The sequence below is a fragment of the Typopeltis vanoorti genome, chromosome 11 (assembly GCF_054136105.1).
Source record: "Typopeltis vanoorti isolate ZY-2024b chromosome 11, IOZ_Tvanoo_1.0, whole genome shotgun sequence".
NCBI lineage: Eukaryota > Metazoa > Arthropoda > Arachnida > Uropygi > Thelyphonidae > Typopeltis > Typopeltis vanoorti.
The window spans coordinates 136,823,727-136,841,686 of NC_143559.1; the positions used below are offsets into that span (position 1 = coordinate 136,823,727).

The window sequence follows — 17,960 nt, forward strand, 5'->3', positions numbered from 1 at the left end:
TGCCCAGGTCCTGAAAATCCTTCGGGCACAAACTTTGTTTACACCTGGATAAAGGATTAAACCAAGTATATAATTTCTTGGTATCTTTAATTTATAATATAACCAATAACTTAAACATAACTTTCAGTCATGTTTTAGCAATTTGCTCATATTTTATAACAATGTTACGGCCAAGTTGGATATACATTATGATAATGCTGGATTTAGCTAAAGCATTTTATAGGGTACTACATGAAAGGCTGTTGCATAAACTAGAGAAGATGGAACTAGAATATAAACTGTTGACTTGGATCAGTGGATGGTTAACAAACAGATATCAAAGTTGTATACAGTGGGTGTGAATCTGTCAGATTTAAGGCAGCCGGTGGTGAACCTCAGGGTTAAGTCATTGGGTCATTGTTGTTCGATCAACATTTTAATGACAGTAGGAGGGGTCTAACAGGAGATGTGCAATTGTTTGCCAATAATGCAAAAGTTATGCAGGGCAATCAGCGATTACTAATATCAAGGTAATTACAAAATGGATTGAATAGGCTGGAAATTTGGGCAAATGAAAATGGCTATCAGTTTAATGTTATTATTATGCAGGCCTCCATGGAGTCAAAAGACTCATCGTGGGAGGTCCTTCATAAGAACATAAAGTCTGTCTAGATTCATCAAGTGGCGGTCCCCCTTAAGAAACACAAAATCTATCATACCACTCCTTAAACTCACTGACCAATCTCACTCTCACCACTCCATCAGGCAATGCATTCCACAGTTCAACCACCCTCCACACAAACAAACCACTCCTCACCCTCTTGCTTACAGTTTCCTTTCGTAACTTCCAGGGATGGCTTCTTGTCATCACTCCTTCCCACTGTTCAACCAAGTGAAAGAACTCCCCAGTGTCAACCCTGTAACCACCTCTCAACAGTTTAAAAGTCTCAATCATATCACCACTCCTATCCACCAAACTCTGCAGTCCACATTCCCTCAGCCAATCCTAGTACAGTCCTGAAACCATCTTTGTATCCTTTCCACAGTTAACTTATCCCCTTCAAATCCTGGGGACCAAATCTGAGAACAATAGTCCAAGTGTGGTCTGATCAGAAACTTATACAACGGAATAACCCTTTTATCTCTGCAGGTCAGTGTCCTTCTCATAATTGCAGCAATCCTCTGTGTTACCTTCACCACCTTTACAATATGTCCCCTAAATTTCAGGTTTCTATCAATCATCAACTCCAGATCTCTTGTCTCGCCTACTGCCTCCAGTATAACTCCTCCCATAGAGAATGCAGCATCCAATCGATGTTTCCAAAACCTCAAGACTTTACATTTTGCTACATTAAACTGACACCCGCATTCATTTGTCCATCTATCCAGCTTATTCAAATCCTCTTGCAGGGTTACCACATCTGCACTATTACTAATAATCTTTCCCAGCTTCGCATCACCTGCAAACAACTGAATATCCCCTTGCAATCCACTGGCAATGTCATTGATATAAAGGTTAAACAATATAGGTCCTAGTACTGAGCCCTGTGGGACCCCCAGTTGTAACCCTCTGCTTCCTTGAAACTGCTCTACCATACACAACTCTCTGATACCTATCAGATAGCCAATCCTGAATCCAGTTGACCAATCTGACATCCAGACCCATGTGCTGCAACTTAAATATCAGCTTATCATGTGGCACCCTGTCAAATGCCTTTGCTAAGTCTAAGAAAATTGCAGTATATGCCTTTCCCTCATCTAATGTTCTTGTAACTGTATTATAAAAGGCTAGCATATTGCTAAAACAAAAGCACCCTTTCACAAATCCATGTTGACTCTCACAGATAACATTACCCTCATCTGCCCAATGCTGTATACGGTCCCTCACTACTTTCTCCAAGATCTTAACTACTACTGATGACACACAGACTGGCCTATAATTAGACGCTTCCAGTCTGTTACCACCCTTATGCAATGGCACTATCTTACCTTCCTTGCACTCCCTGGGCATTTCCTGCAGCAACTTTCATTGAAAAGCCAGGTTAAAGGCACTGTCAGTTCCCTAGCACATTCTCTCAAAACTCGTGGTGAAATACCATCCAGTCCCAAAGCTTTACTGACATCCAGAGTACTATCTGAAACACACTCTCCTCCTGTACCACTAAACCTCAAACCAGCCCTATCCCTCTAGCAGTAAAACTAACTCCTCTAGGATGAAATATTCCAATAAAGTGTTCATTGAACAATTCCACTATGTCCTCTGCATCAGTCACTATTCCCATTTTTATTCCACAATATCATTCTTCCATGGTCATTTCTCCTCCTACTGGCCACATAGCTAAAAAATTCCCTAGGATTTTCTTTGGATCTTATGGCCAATCTCCTCTCATATTCCAGTTTCGCTTTCCTTACCACACTAGTCACTCTTCTGGCCTGTGTCTTATATTCTTCATGCATCTTCTCTTCACCTGTCTCCTATCTCTTCCATAGTCTCTTTTTCGCATGCAATTCCTGTTTAATATTGTTTGTCATCCAATTTACTCCAAATTGTGTCCTCTTCTTCACTCATGGTATACAACTTACCATTGCTGCTAACAAATATTCTTTCACAATTTCCCATGCACTAATGATATCCTGGCCTTCCAATTCCTCCCTCCACGAAACTTCCCCAAGTTGACGTCTAAGACTATTATAATCACCTGCTTTATAATTCCACATAAGCTCCCATCTGCTTGATACTCCTGCATGTCTATTCATTTTCCAAGTCGAAACCACATGGTCACTCTGTCCAACTGGTGGGAGAGATGTCATCTCAGTTATTATCAACGCTTCTGATGCTATAACCAAATCCAAAACTCTTGAACCTCTTGTTCCCTCTGTTACATGTTGCCTAAGAATTCTAGAAATTCCATTCCCGTATTGCTACATGCATCTTCCTCTCTCCAATTTATACTACTGTAGTTAAAATCTCCCATAACAATCATTCTTCTTGCACTTGCCAAACTTACTGTCTAAACATCTCCTGGTCCCCATCCCCTGTGCTCCTGGGTCTATAGCAACACCCCACTAAATATACTGTCTTGACTACCTCTACCTCACCCCATATGCTCTCAAAATCATTTGTCTCATTTCCTTCCAAAGCCTCCACTCTGAGAGGACATTGGTCATCACTTATCATAAGCAGTACCCTATCACCACGCTTTCCCCTCCTATCCTGACAAAAAATGCTGTACCCAGCAACTTCTATTCCTGTTATTATATCCCCTTCTGTCAACCACGTCTCAGTGATCCCAGTAACATTTGGCCAGGCTGATGCTATCTGCGCCACCAATTCCTCTCCCTTATTCCGGATACTCCTGGCATTAGTATAAACGATATAAATGCCATTGTTTCTATACCCAACATTATCCCTTCTAGACTCCACTGGGCTCAGTGTTACATGATGTCGTCTCCCCTCTTGCAAGTATCCATTCCCACAAGAGGCCATCCCTGCTATCATCCTCCCTGAGACACACTGACTCGTTCAGAACAGCAATCTCTCCAGATGCCTACGTCTTTCCTCATTCAAATGTAAGCAGACTCTCGCATACAATTCCCTCTTTCCTCAAACGCATTCCAAGCATCCACATATACCAGTCCTCTCTTGTCACACATTCTCGCTATTATGCCATTCAATATCACCGCTCTTCTGCTCAGCTCACATTATCATACCTAGGCAACACGCACACTATTTTTCCTCTGTCTTCTTCCATACAGCCTTAAGCAAAAATCTCATATCTCTCAGTGCCCGACTTACATTACCACTCAAGTCATTCGTTCCTACCATCACAATCATCTCATCCACCCTTTCAGCTCTCAACTGCCATAGCCACCCTTTCTATTGTTCCTCCTGGCACACACTCCTCATATATCCTATCTTGAACACCACGGATCATTGAGTCGTCATACATTATACCTCTTACCATTCCCCTCTCCTATTGTTTCCATTCTCTCCTCTTCTTTCATTCCCATAGGTCTCTCTCATTCCCTCTCCTCTACTGCTATTCCCTCTTCTAGCATTCCCATACCTCTCTCTCTCTCCCCTACCGTTTCCATCCTCTCGTCTTCTAGCACTTCCATCTCTCTCTCTCTCTCATTCCGTCTTCCTACCGTTTCCATCCTCTCCTCTTCTAGCACTTCCATCTCTCTCTCTCTCTCTCATTCCGTCTTCCTACCGTTTCCATCCTCTCCTCTTCTAGCACTTCCATCTCTCTCTCTCTCATTCCGTCTTCCTACCGTTTCCATCCTCTCCTCTTCTAGCACTTCCATCTCTCTCTCTCATTCCGTCTTCCTACCGTTTCCATCCTCTCCTCTTCTAGCACTTCCATTTCTCTCTCTCTCTCATTCCGTCTTCCTACCGTTTCCATCCTCTCCTCTTCTAGCACTTCCATCTCTCTCTCTCTCATTCCGTCTTCCTACCGTTTCCATCCTCTCCTCTTCTAGCACTTCCATTTCTCTCTCTCTCTCATTCCGTCTTCCTACCGTTTCCATCCTCTCCTCTTCTAGCACTTCCATCTCTCTCTCTCTCATTCCGTCTTCCTACCGTTTCCATCCTCTCCTCTTCTAGCACTTCCATCTCTCTCTCTCTCATTCCGTCTTCCTACCGTTTCCATTCTCTCCTCTTCTAGCACTTCCATCTCTCTCTCTCTCATTCCGTCTTCCTACCGTTTCCATTCTCTCCTCTTCTAGCACTTCCATCTCTCTCCTCTTCTAGCACTTCCATCTCTCTCTCTCTCATTCCGTCTTCCTACCGTTTCCATCCTCTCCTCTTCTAGCACTTCCATCTCTCTCTCTCTCTCATTCCGTCTTCCTACCGTTTCCATCCTCTCCTCTTCTAGCACTTCCATCTCTCTCTCTCTCTCATTCCGTCTTCCTACCGTTTCCATCCTCTCCTCTTCTAGCACTTCCATCTCTCTCTCTCTCATTCCGTCTTCCTACCGTTTCCATCCTCTCCTCTTCTAGCACTTCCATCTCTCTCTCTCTCTCTCATTCCGTCTTCCTACCGTTTCCATTTTCTCCTCTTCTAGCACTTCCATCTCTCTCTCTCTCTCTCATTCCGTCTTCCTACCGTTTCCATTTTCTCCTCTTCTAGCACTTCCATCTCTCTCTCTCTCATTCCGTCTTCCTACCGTTTCCATCCTCTCCTCTTCTAGCACTTCCATCTCTCTCTCTCTCATTCCGTCTTCCTACCGTTTCCATCCTCTCCTCTTCTAGCACTTCCATCTCTCTCTCTCTCTCTCTCATTCCGTCTTCCTACCGTTTCCATTCTCTCCTCTTCTAGCACTTCCATCTCTCTCTCTCTCTCTCATTCCGTCTTCCTACCGTTTCCATTCTCTCCTCTTCTAGCACTTCCATCTCTCTCTCATTCCGTCTTCCTACCGTTTCCATTCTCTCCTCTTCTAGCACTTCCATCTCTCTCTCATTCCGTCTTCCTACCGTTTCCATTCTCTCCTCTTCTAGCACTTCCATCTCTCTCTCATTCCATCTCTCCTACTGTTTCCATCCTCTCGTCTGCTAGCATTCCCATACCTCTCTCATTCCCTCTCTTCTACTGTTTCCATATTCTCCTCTTCTAGCACTCCCATATCCCTCTCTCATTCTATCTCTCCTACTACTGTTTCCATCCTCTCGTCTTCTAGCATTCCCATACCTCTCTCATTCTATCTCCCCTACCGTTTCCATTCTCTCCTCTTCTAACGCTCCCAAAATTCTCTCCCCCCCCCTACTGATTCGGCTTGCATTTATCTCTTCCATTCTCCTAATCTTATCTTTCATACTTCTGCTCTCATTCACAAGACATTCCACCTCTTTCAACTCATCTATCTCCCTCTGCAGGTCAGTCACTCTTAATCTAAATTCAATCTCCCAAAAAAAACCATCTCCTAAACTTTCAGTCACTCACGCCTTCCACACTATCAACTATTATTTTCTCATTCATATATTTTTTTTTCATTCTCTCCTATCACACTACTTGTCTTCCTACATTCATTCCCCGTTCCTGGAGCAAAAGGTCGGATATTGATATTTCCTCCCACTGTCTGCATTTTGCGCACATACGTTCTCTTTCACAAGCCACATATCCAATTCCTGAGACGCATACATGCCGCAAATACTGCATGCCACAAAGTCACTTATGATATTTCTTATAATAGAGTTCTTAAATGGTGGAGGACGGCGATATGCCAATTGCGACTGCAGCTGAATCCGCCATGATTTCTTATTGCCGAGTAGCGTAATTGTTAATTATTCAATTAATAAATTCCATTAAATAAATAAGAAAAAAGTACAAACAACTACAAGCAAAACAAAACATTTAAGTACACTAAATAAAATGAAATATAACTAAATACAGTAATGAAGACTTAGCTTTGTTTTGTCTTCCACCATTATGCATTCGATTCTGACGGTAACCAAAATATATTATATCGCGACAGCAACTAACTTCCAAAAAACAATAGCTGAAATACTCATATTCAGAGAAACAATTTAGCACTCAAAAATGTAGAAAAATAGGGGGGGAGGGACTATTCACCGATTAAAAATCACTTTCTTCTGCTTTTATTATTATTTCAGGCAACTCCAAGGAGTCGACAGACTCATCAAGGGAGGCCCTAACATCGTGTTGGGAACAACTATTCGACATTCACACAGTATCTATCATACCTCGCCTTGAACTCATTCACAGTAATAGCACCCACAACAGACTCTGGCAGCGTATTCCACTCATTCACCACTCTCCAAGTAAAAAGAAAACTTCTATCACCCTTGCTACCACATTCTTGCCCAGCTTCCATGTATAGCCCCTAGTCCTCCCACCACCAGTCCTATTCTCAAAAATATCTTCTGAATTAATCTTATAGAAACCCTTCAGTAATTTGAAAGTCTCAATCATATCATCCCTTTACTGCCTATCAACCAATTTTTGCAACCCACAAATCTTCAACCTGTTCTCATAAGGTTCATTCTATAGACCTGCTATCATCTTGGCCACTTATCTCTGGATCCTCTCCACCTCCTCCCCATCAAGAAGAAACCCTGGCGCCCATATCAGGGCACCAGGGTTTCTTCTAGATGGGATCTTATCAAAGCTCGATAGAGGAACAATAACTTGTCTCTGCTTGTTTTTTCAGCAACCAAGTGATTTGATGAGCTGATTTAGCCACTTTTGCAATGTGCCCCCTAAACTTCAACTCCCTATTGTTATATCTCCTTTCTTGTCTTCTGTGTGTGGCATCACTTTCTTGTAAATTTTTTTTATCTTAAATCCTTGTTGTACCAACTAAAACCTGAAATCTCTAACCTATCTCTCTGGGGCTGCTTCTCTATTCGGAACTCTGACAAAATTTATTTATTTTAGCTGTGCCAGCCAGAGTCCTAGTACACAAGAGTTCTTGTACAAAGAAACCTTCCCAGAGTTTAAGTATTACCTAATCTTATTAAAGTATTAAGTGCCTATAGAAACTTCAACATTGCAGTCATGGCCTAAACTTTCTAAACTTTCTTTAATTTCCCCTTATTCACAGGTTCGAACTTTAGCGAGTGGTAATTTCAATCTCAAGCTCAGACAGACTCAGACTTACATAGGAAAAACATGTTTATTAATTATCAAGATTACATACATTAAGCTTCCACACAAAGATACGTCATATCAAAATTCTAATTTACTAGCTAAACAATAAGGAACATTCTAATTATCAAAATACTCTAATTTTACATCTCTAGGTTAAATAAGTACACATTCATCATAAAACACTAGTTCAAATTCTAAATATAACTTGTTAACAAAGATCAATTCACATTCAACTAAGTGTTGCATGCTCTCATGCTTTCAGACTACTAGATCAATATGACTAACACATATTCAAAGCTAATCAAGATCAATACTAAAAAACAGGTAAAGCAAGGCAGTGGTAATCAAACAGGCAAGTTATTTATACACTCTCATGATTCATCTAAATCACAAACATGGTTCCCAATATCAAATTAAATTAGTGCTACTAATAAGCCATACTCATTAACTAGGGTTTAGACAATCTAAGAACATAGACTACCAGTCCAATTCAATCAACTTAATACATGAAACTGTCTCTAAATTCTCACTATCTTCTTTTCTAATCTCTGTCCATTTTTTTTACATTCATCACTAATGGATAATACAAAAATGAAGATTTTGAAGGTTACCACCTTGTTAGACGATTTCTCGATCCTTCCGTCTGTTCTTTGTTATGGATTGTCCCCTTTTATGGTGATCTGCCGCCACGTGGAGTCACATGCTCGTCCCAATTTTTTTTTCCTGTTTCTTCTGGGCTTACGAACTTTTCGCATCGCTGCTCTTAACACATATCATCTTCAAAAGGAATCTTTTGCTGCCTTCTCATCGGTTAGAACCAAGTCGATAGCCGAAACTCGAAACAATGTCATCTCGTGCTCAACTTCTTCGATTTGCACCACTCAGCAACTAGAAACACATTGCCGCCATGCCATCTTATCGGATATCAGCCATGCTAAACGCCTCGGAACTACGAGCAATAAGCTCGCTGCCGCCCTGCCATCTTATCAGATATCAAGCCGTGCTGACCCGCTTCGGAACTACGAGCCATAAACTCGCTGCCGCCATGCCGTCTTATCAGATATCAGCCGTGCTGACCCGCTTCAGAACAACGAACAATAAACTCGCTGCTGCCCTGCCATCTTATCAGATATCAGCTGTGCACTGACCCACCTTGGAACTACGAGCCTGTAACCCACATGGGGGGGGGGGGGCACACGCGACCGGGGAACACCACAGTAACCAAAATTGTAGAGGGAACTAAGAGAGAGAGCCTCCAGCCCCGTCAGTTCGTTTTTAAACTCTTCTATAGCACCCTCTTCCATACTCTAATCTTGTCTATGACACTTTCCAACTGGCTGTCACCTCCTCGCTAAACGAGGATCACTCTCTTCGGGGAATGCAAAATTCGAGCGCCTTCCACAAATGCCTACTCGTCGTTTGTTACATCATCTTTTGTGTTCACACAGCATCCTTTGAACTTTCGTTCGCACGACAATACCGATTTTATACATGGCATGGTTTAATATTGGTGCTTTTGAAAGTAAGATTTCCATCTATTTTAGACAATGCTTTAAACATAGTACAATCTAATACTTATTTCCTTCTTCAATTTCATTTTAATTTAGGATTCAATTTCTTCCTTTATATTTTAATTCCCTTCTTAAGCAAAGTTAACATCTGCATTTTTACATATTATATCTGTTTTGCCAAGAATACAAGTATGCTTTTGCTTGATATTGTTGTTCTTGTTAAATCTTGAATGGTGCAGTTCTATTCTTGATAGAACCATCATTCAAGATCTAACACTATCCACCAACACTCCCCAAATCCCTGGCCTCAATCTCCTAGAGTACGGTTCCACCAATGTGATATACTGCTGCTAATCTTTTCACCCCATAACCTTACACTTTGCCACATGAAATCGACATCCATTTTCCTTAGCCTAGTCCTCCAATCTATCCAAATCATCCTGCAAAATTTTGACATCTGCATTCACTATTGCCATACCCAACTTTGCATCATCCGCAAACAAATGAACTGTTCCTCTCAGATCCTTTCCTATATCATTAATGAACAAATTAAACAGCAGCGGTCCAAGAACAGAACCCTGTGGCACACCACTAGTCACAAGCCGTCTTGTGGACTCAACTCCTGAATAAACCACTCTCTGATATCTCTCTGTCAACCACCCTCCTATCCATCTCACCAACCCTATATCCATCCCCATATGCTGCAGTTTACTGATTAGAATTCCATGTGGTATCCTGTCAAAGGCCTTAGCAAGGTCCAGTAGAATCACTGTAAACCCATTACCCCTATCCGGTTCAGCCATCACTGTGTTATTAAACGTGAGCAAGTTACTGAGGCATGATCTAGTGCCTCAGTAACTAGATCATGTTAGCAAGTGTAAAGTTATGCATTTTGGAGTGATGAGATTTCCTGCAGCATATATATGATAATTCCATTGTACAAGGGTGGTGAAAAAACTGATGTGCCTAACTACCGACCTATCAGTATCTCTGGTGTGGTAGTGAAGATTTTAGAGAAGTTAGTAAGACCTCGCATACAGAAATGGATAGACAAACATGCTATACTCTGCAAGGAACAGCATGGGTTTACTAAAGGAAGGTCATGTTTGAGCAATTTGCCCATATTTTATAACACTGATATTACTGATATTACAGCCGAGTTGGATAAAGGGAATGGATACACCATGATAATGTTGGATTTTTCATTTGATAGGATACCACATGAAAGGCTGTTGCATAAACTGAAGAATATGGGAATGAAATATAAACTCTTCACTTGGATCAGGAGATGTTTGACAGACAGATATCAAAGAGTGGTATACAGTGGGTGTGAATCTACCAGATTTCAGGTGACCAGTGGTGTACCTCAGGGTTCAGTCCTTGGCCATTATTGTTCAATCTGTACATTAATGATATTAGGAAGGATCTAACATCAGATGTGCAATTGTTTACCAATGATGCGAAGGTAAGCAGGCCAATCAGGGATGCTACTGATATTCAGCAATTACAAAATGATTTGAATAGACTGGAAATCTGGGCAAACGAAAATGGCTGTCAGTTTAATATTAGTAAGTGTAAAGTAATGCATTTTGGCATGATTAGAGTTCTGCGGGCATATTATATGAGTGGGCTTATGCTATAAGAAAACTGAAGAGGCAAGGGATCTTGGTGTATTGGTGGATAAGAATTTAAAGTTCAAAGGTCACATAGCAAAAGTTGCAAATACAACTCAGAGGATAACTGCAATGTTGAAGCAAACCTTGACATATAAGGATAAGGAAGTCCTTTTGCATCTTTATAAGGTTTTGATAAGACCACACCTGGATTATTGTGTGCATATTTGGTCTCCTGGGTTCCAAGAGGATAAAGAAGCTGTAGAAAGAGTGCAAAGAAGAGTTACTAAGATTAGATTATGAGGACCGATTGCTAGTATGTGGATTGCAGACTCTAGTTGACAGGAGAAAGAGGGATGATATGATAGAGGTCTATAAACTTTTGAATGGATGCTATAGGATTTGAAATGATGAAATTTTTCGTTATATGGAGAGTGGGGAAAGAACATGGAGGCATCCATGGAAGTTAAGTTTATTCACAGTCAAGAAAGGGGTAAGAGCCAGGTTTTTTTTCCCAGAGAGTAGTGAATGAGTGGAATAATTCACCATTAGGGATAGTAAGTGCGTCTAGTGTGAATGAATTTAAAGGAAAGTATGATAACTGGTTTGGGTGATTTATCACCTCCCTTGATGAGTCCTCGATTCCCTGGAGGGGTCAATAATAATAATATATTAGCAGGATTATGTTGCAACAAACTGATGCCACTAGGGATCTTGGCACAATGTTTGATAGCAATCTGAAGTTCAAAGACCATGCAGCAAAAGTTGCAAATACAACTCAGAAGATCATTGTGATGTTAAAGCAAACATGTAAGAATAAAGAAGTCATTTTACCTCTTTATAAGGCCTTGATGACCACATCTGCATTGTGCGCAGATTTGGTCTCTTAAGTTCTGAGGGATAAAGAAGTTACTGAAAGGGTGCAAAAGAAGAGTTACAAATATTATAGATTCAGATTACAGACTATCGTTAACAAGGAGGGGGGTGCTATGATAAGATTATAAATTTCTGAATGGGTGTCATAGGATTTCATCTGATGAGATTGTTATATGGAAGGTAGGGAAAGAACACAGGGGCATCCATGGAAGTTAAGTTTGTCTACAGTCAAGAAAGGGATAAGAGCTAGGTTTTTCCTTCTCAGAGCAGTGAGTGAGTGGAACAGTTTGCCTTGAGGGAGGGGAGGTAGTGATTGCATGTAGTGTTAATGAATTTAGGGGAAGGTATGAGTCAAGGACTCGAAAGCCATACATCACCCAAACCAGCTGTATGGCCTTCGAGTCCTTGACTCTGGAGGCCTCAGGTAATAATATAAAACAGATTATAAAAATTACATAGCCAATCAATCATACTAAGAAACTTAACAGAAAAATTTAGTAGCCAATATTAATAAGTAATATTACTAATAACCACAAATAAATACTATTGCAAATAATCACACATTGAAGTCATAACAAAAACAAGCTAAATTTTTAAACAAAAAATTCTCAAAAAGGAATTACTCTAAAACAACATGCCCTGTTATACAAAGAGAAGTACAATGATCTCTCAATTACATGAAATTCGGATCACTGAACGGGATAGTATGTCAACCGACTTCTGATACAATATCAAGTAATTGTATCTTCAGTTATTTAACTGAAGAAATGCTCTCCCACTGTAGTTGGAAAATTGAAGAATTACTATATCATAATCTAGTACCAAAAACTATCATGACACTATTCTTTAGATGCCTACAGCCCTCAATAATTAACCTGGCCTTTTTACATCAAAATCACATAATTAAAAGATCTTTTGACTGACATTAGCAGGGTAGTACTCATGAACAAAATTCACAAATTAGCAAATTATGAACTACCACATTTTGTCAGTCTCACAATATTACTTTGAAGCAATCATATTACTTCCAGTGACTACTGCATGATATGTTATACATATCATACAAATGTCGCTGGAACAAGCAAACAACGTCAATTTTGATGAATGCTTATAAATATTCTGGGTACTTTATTTTTATTTATTTATTTGTTTTTTTGAGGGGGAAGAGGTTAAAAAAATAGAGAACATGACATTAATATTCAACAATGTATACACAGAGTTCATCTACAATGTTATTGTTACTTAAAAGCAGGAAGTAAGATCAACAAAACAAGTGTTTGAAGTCAGTCCTGGAAGAAAACAACCACACACACACACACACACACACACACACACAGGTAAATGCAGTTAGTGTTTTAGAAGACAAAAATTGTAACAATCACAGCCCTGACAAAATCAATTTAAAAAAAGTGATGATAGAAAGCTAGTAGTCTAACATTGTTGGATTCCCACAATCAACAGTATATCCCCTTAAAGTTACATGCTATGAAATCATTTATTACTCTAGCCTTAGTTTGCTTGCACTCCCCCACAGCTGCCTTGATGCTTGTCCCAAAAGACAAAGTATCGAGCCAGAAACTTATGTTTTAATGTAGAAATATAGAGTTATTATTAATAAACAAGACCTCATGGAGTCAAAGACTCGTCTAGGAAGACTCATCAGTTCACTAAGATAAGTTCAGCTAAGCTAAACAAGTCATGGGAAGACTTTGGTAAGAACATAGAAAATAAATATCAAGGTGGAAAGATATTCTGGAGGTTGTTGAAGAAGCTCAGAAATAGAGGAAAGAGTGTTGTAAAAGGAATTAGAGATGATAAAGGTGATATGAAAACTGGAGAAAAAGATCTTTGAAGTATGGAGTAATTACTTTGAAAAATTGCTAAATGAAACTAGCAGCAATCATGGCACAGTGATAAAAAACACTGAGAAGTCATGCAATCAGGAATACATATCCATGCTTGAAGTAGAAAAAAACCATCAAAAGTGTGAAATGTGGAAAGGCAGCTGGAATAGATGATATTAGACAATATGCTCAAGTATGGAGGTATAAAAGTTTTACAGTGCATACACTGCATAGTTCAGAGGGCCTGAACAGAAGGAAGAATTCTAGATGATTAGAGTAGAGCTCTCATAGTACCCTTTTATAAAAAGAGATAAAACTGATTGTGAGAATTATAGAGGTATTTCTCTACTGAGTGTTCCTGGTAAGATTTATGCCAGTATATTTGAGAAATGGTTGAGAAGGATTGCAGAAGTGATGTATGGTGAGGAGCAAGTTGGATTCAGGCCAAATAGAGGCTGTCAGGATCAGATCTTCACTTTACGACAAATAGTTGAAAAGTCATGGGAATATAACAAAGATCTGTATTTAAGTTTTGTAGATCTGGAAAAAGCATATGACAAGGTGCTAAGAGATAAGCTATTCAAAATGCTACAGTTGTATGGTGTCAGTGGATCATTATATCAAGTAATATTTAGTCTTTGAATTGTAAGTCAGCAGTTAGAATTGTAATACAGGGAGATGGTTTAATGTTAAATCTGGTGTCGACAAGAATGTACATTATCACCTCTATTATTCATTATCTATATGGATTACATTATGAAGGAAAGTGGTATTAAACCTGATATCAAAATTGGAGATGTTAATGTCACCTCCTTGCTTTATGCAGATGATGTTATACTTCTAAATAAATCTGCTACAAGTCTGCAAGATTCCCTGACTAAATTGAATAACTGTTGTTGTGATAGATATGGTATGAAGGTTAGCAATAACAAGACGAAGATAATGAAAATAGGCTGAAGCATTGAAAATATCAACTGCATTGTGAATGGAGAACCTACAGAACAAGTAAAACATTTCAGCTACCTAGGCACGATTTTTACTGAAGATGGTAAATTAAATATGGAAATAGACAACAGAATAAACAAAGCTGGTATGGTAGGAAGTCAACTGAATAAATTTATACGGAATAAGAGAGAAATTAGTCAAAACACTAAATTAGCTATATACAAGACAGTGTTCAAACCAATTTTAACTAATGGATCTGAGAGCTGGATCAAAAGTAAACCACTTGACCAAAGACTGCAGATATGAGTATTCAGAAAGATTAGGGACGTGAACAGATGTCATCAATGGCAATATCACGTTAAAAACGAGGATATTAGGAAAGAAATTTACATTGTCAGCATCCAGGAATACGTTAGCAGAGCTAATCTCAGGTGGTATGGTCACTTAAAGAATGGGCAAGGAAAGATTAGCAAAACAAGTGTTCTCTGTCAGGTTGGCAGGAAAAAGACCAAGACATATGTGGATCGATACGGTAAAAAGTGCCTTAGAAGATAGATATATAAATATTAGATCTAACAATGTTGTAGCATTGACAGGTAACAGATTGATTTGGTAGAAAATTGTAGATAGGAAGTTAGTAATGATGTAAATTTTTCATGTAGTACTATCATATCCTGTACACCCCTTGTGGGTAAATGTCAGGAATTTGATGATAATATACAGTTCACAAGATTTATCCTAGTAAGATATACAGTATAAAAAATAATTGTAAAATGAGATGATTTTAGATAGCAATCAGTTTCAGAATAAGTTTATAATATAAACTCATTGTTTAGGTAGACATTTAAACACAAAAATTATATTTAACAACTACAGACTGCACAGTGAAACAAAAATTTGTTCTTGTAAAGAACATGTACTTCTGAAATTTTTAAGGCTTATTTCTTTAGACTCTCAGAAGAGTGGTAAACTCCACACTGCAAATGTAGGATTTTGCCCTTCTCAACTCCAAAATTAACCTTCTTTACTACACTGGCAATGGTGTATTACAGAAGATGGCAGTTAAGTGGACAGGAGGTATGCTATTCAGCAAACCAGGTGAGCAGACGTTGTCAGTGTTGTTTTATCTATAATACAACATGCTGTTTTCACCACTTTCATGTTAGTGAACTTAAATTATGATAAATGAGATATCACCACATCCTTTTGAAGGCTTGAAGCAACTTGAAAAGTTACTATCAGGTCTCTAGAGATTATGTAAAAAATAATTAAAATTAAGAAAAAAATAACAGCCCACCCACTTTATTACTGTACTACAAGTCTGCAACCTTTCATGGGTGGAAATCACAAAAGTAAAGATAAGGATGCAATTGTTCCACGTGTATAAATCCTTGATTAAGCCACACATGAAATACTGTGCATAGATTATCAGTTAGATTTGAAGGGAGATGAGAAGCCTTGGAAAAGTTCAGAGGCACACTACTTTATTATGCAACCCTGCTTATTAAAGGACTGGGTGTGGGGGGGGGGAAGTATCATGTATGGCTCTTGGAAATGTGAAATTATCTAATCTTAGCCTACCACACTGCTAAAAATTGAACAGCATATTTATAAAACCTCCTAGGCAGGATTCACAATAAGTGGGTTATCATGACAGAACCATGATTCCTATATCGTTTATGTACTAATTAAAAACAATGGTCCAAGCAAAACCTTGCAGCACACTACTAGTTCTCAGGTTTCAAATGGCTATAGTGCAAGAATCCATCTCTGTAAATCATAAAGATGTGGATTAATGCTTTCAAATTCTTCTAGTGTAATCAAATTAATACAAAAGTTTTACATAGTAATCTTCCTTAACCCCCCCTCCATACACAATCCCATGATATTGAGTAATAATAAAGAAAGCAAAATAAAGTTAAGAATTTTGCTTAAAAAATAAATTTAATTTAAAAAAACTGCATTCTGTAACAAAAAAAAAAAAAAAAACAGTGGGAGAAATACTGGTAGAGAATCAGCAGCAGGTTTAAATAGAAGTGAGAGGAAAATAAACCTTCATTAAGAAATGAGAGGATATAGCTTTCTACTTCTCATGGATTCAAATACACAAATCAAGATTTTCAAATTGTTAAATGGTCTAATTAATGTTCTCTCTTCTACATTAAGTTTTCTATAACTGATTTATAAAATTAATATTAACATATAAAACATTTTCGGTATTACGGAAAGAAATATCAACGATCAGGATCTAAAAGTAGTCCTTCAATATGAAAGCAGTAGTTGAATATTGGCGTTTTCTGCAATATCTTGCGAGGTGGGGGGATATGGTTGCAATTTTAAAAAAAAAAAAAAAAAATATATATATATAGAGAGAGAGAGAGAGAGAGAGAGAGAGGTATTTATCTAGTTTAAATACATTTAAGTTCGATCAATATGCTTTACAAAAATAATGAAGGGGGTATATTTAAATTCCGGTACTTGTTTATATATAGTGCAGACGATTTTTTATTTCACAAATATTACTTGAAATGAATTAGACGATTTCATATTATTTATAGACAGATTTAAAAACACGCTTGCAAGTGAATGGTGGATAGCCGTATTCGATATAAAATGACATGTCTTTGACCTGTTTTCATCTTCAAGTTTCATTCGCAATTTATCAAATAATGTCATTTGTAAGTACGGTCTGAACTGCAAAAGAATATACGGTTTGGATCAGCGACTAAAACGTGACAAGTTCAAATCATCATGTTAGGCCTACTATGCAAAGGGGCGTATCACGAGTAATGAATGGAAGTCTTGGAGTAACACAATGTAAAATCTACGCACACCCGAAATTTCCACCGGTAGGAAAAGCCATGGTATGGGATTTTAGTAGGCTTAACAAGGCGAACTTTGTGTTCCTTACCTGTAAATGCTCTTGAAAATGTATTGGTAATATCTGCGTCATGGTCAGTCCACAGTCGAGCTCTTTGGGTGGAAGAATTCCTTTAAAGTGCAGATATAAACACCGGCAGTCTTATAATTTACAACATCGACACCTCCACCACCACAGAAAATGGCGTTCACACCGGCGCTACTGTCGATATTAAATGTAGTCCAAAAGGCAATTAAATTGCAAGTATCATAATACAAAATTAAAAATTTTAATTAGATAATTTTAAAGAGGCTTAACTCCTTAACACATAAAACTACAAATATATTTTACAGATATTATTTTAATTACAAAAAAAGTGAGAAAAATACTCTCGCAGCGGATGTACACAGCTCATTGACCTGCCACATATCTGCGGTGTAATCAGAAAAGCGCCACCATGATGGGTTGACAGCTAATTGAAAAAAGGCATGAAACGTTCTTCAATTTTCAAAAATAAATAAATAAATAGATAACACACTAACGTCTTTGATTCTCTTACATTTCAAATGCATTATTACATAATACAAACATGAACTAAAATTCAATGCTTAAAGTTGCTCTACACTAAAATAAAATTAGCATCGTTAATTAATTAACTGCATCAATCATTATTAATTAGCCCTTGGGATTACTTACTTACTTATTATCCTCGTCGAACCTATT

The 17,960-nt window shown here is 38.5% G+C and overlaps 1 protein-coding gene across 1 annotated transcript in view; it reads right to left on the bottom strand.

Annotated features, from left to right (window-relative positions):
- The window catches only part of Chc (clathrin heavy chain), a 533,133-nt gene extending 515,486 nt beyond the window's left edge, over positions 1–17,647 (bottom strand). Inside the window, exon 1 of the mRNA XM_090400150.1 lies at positions 17,289–17,647. Coding sequence (XP_090256276.1) covers positions 17,289–17,330 — 42 coding nt within the window. The 5' untranslated portion in view covers positions 17,331–17,647. The remainder of the gene's footprint in view (positions 1–17,288) is intronic.
- Positions 17,648–17,960: the final 313 nt, after the last annotated feature.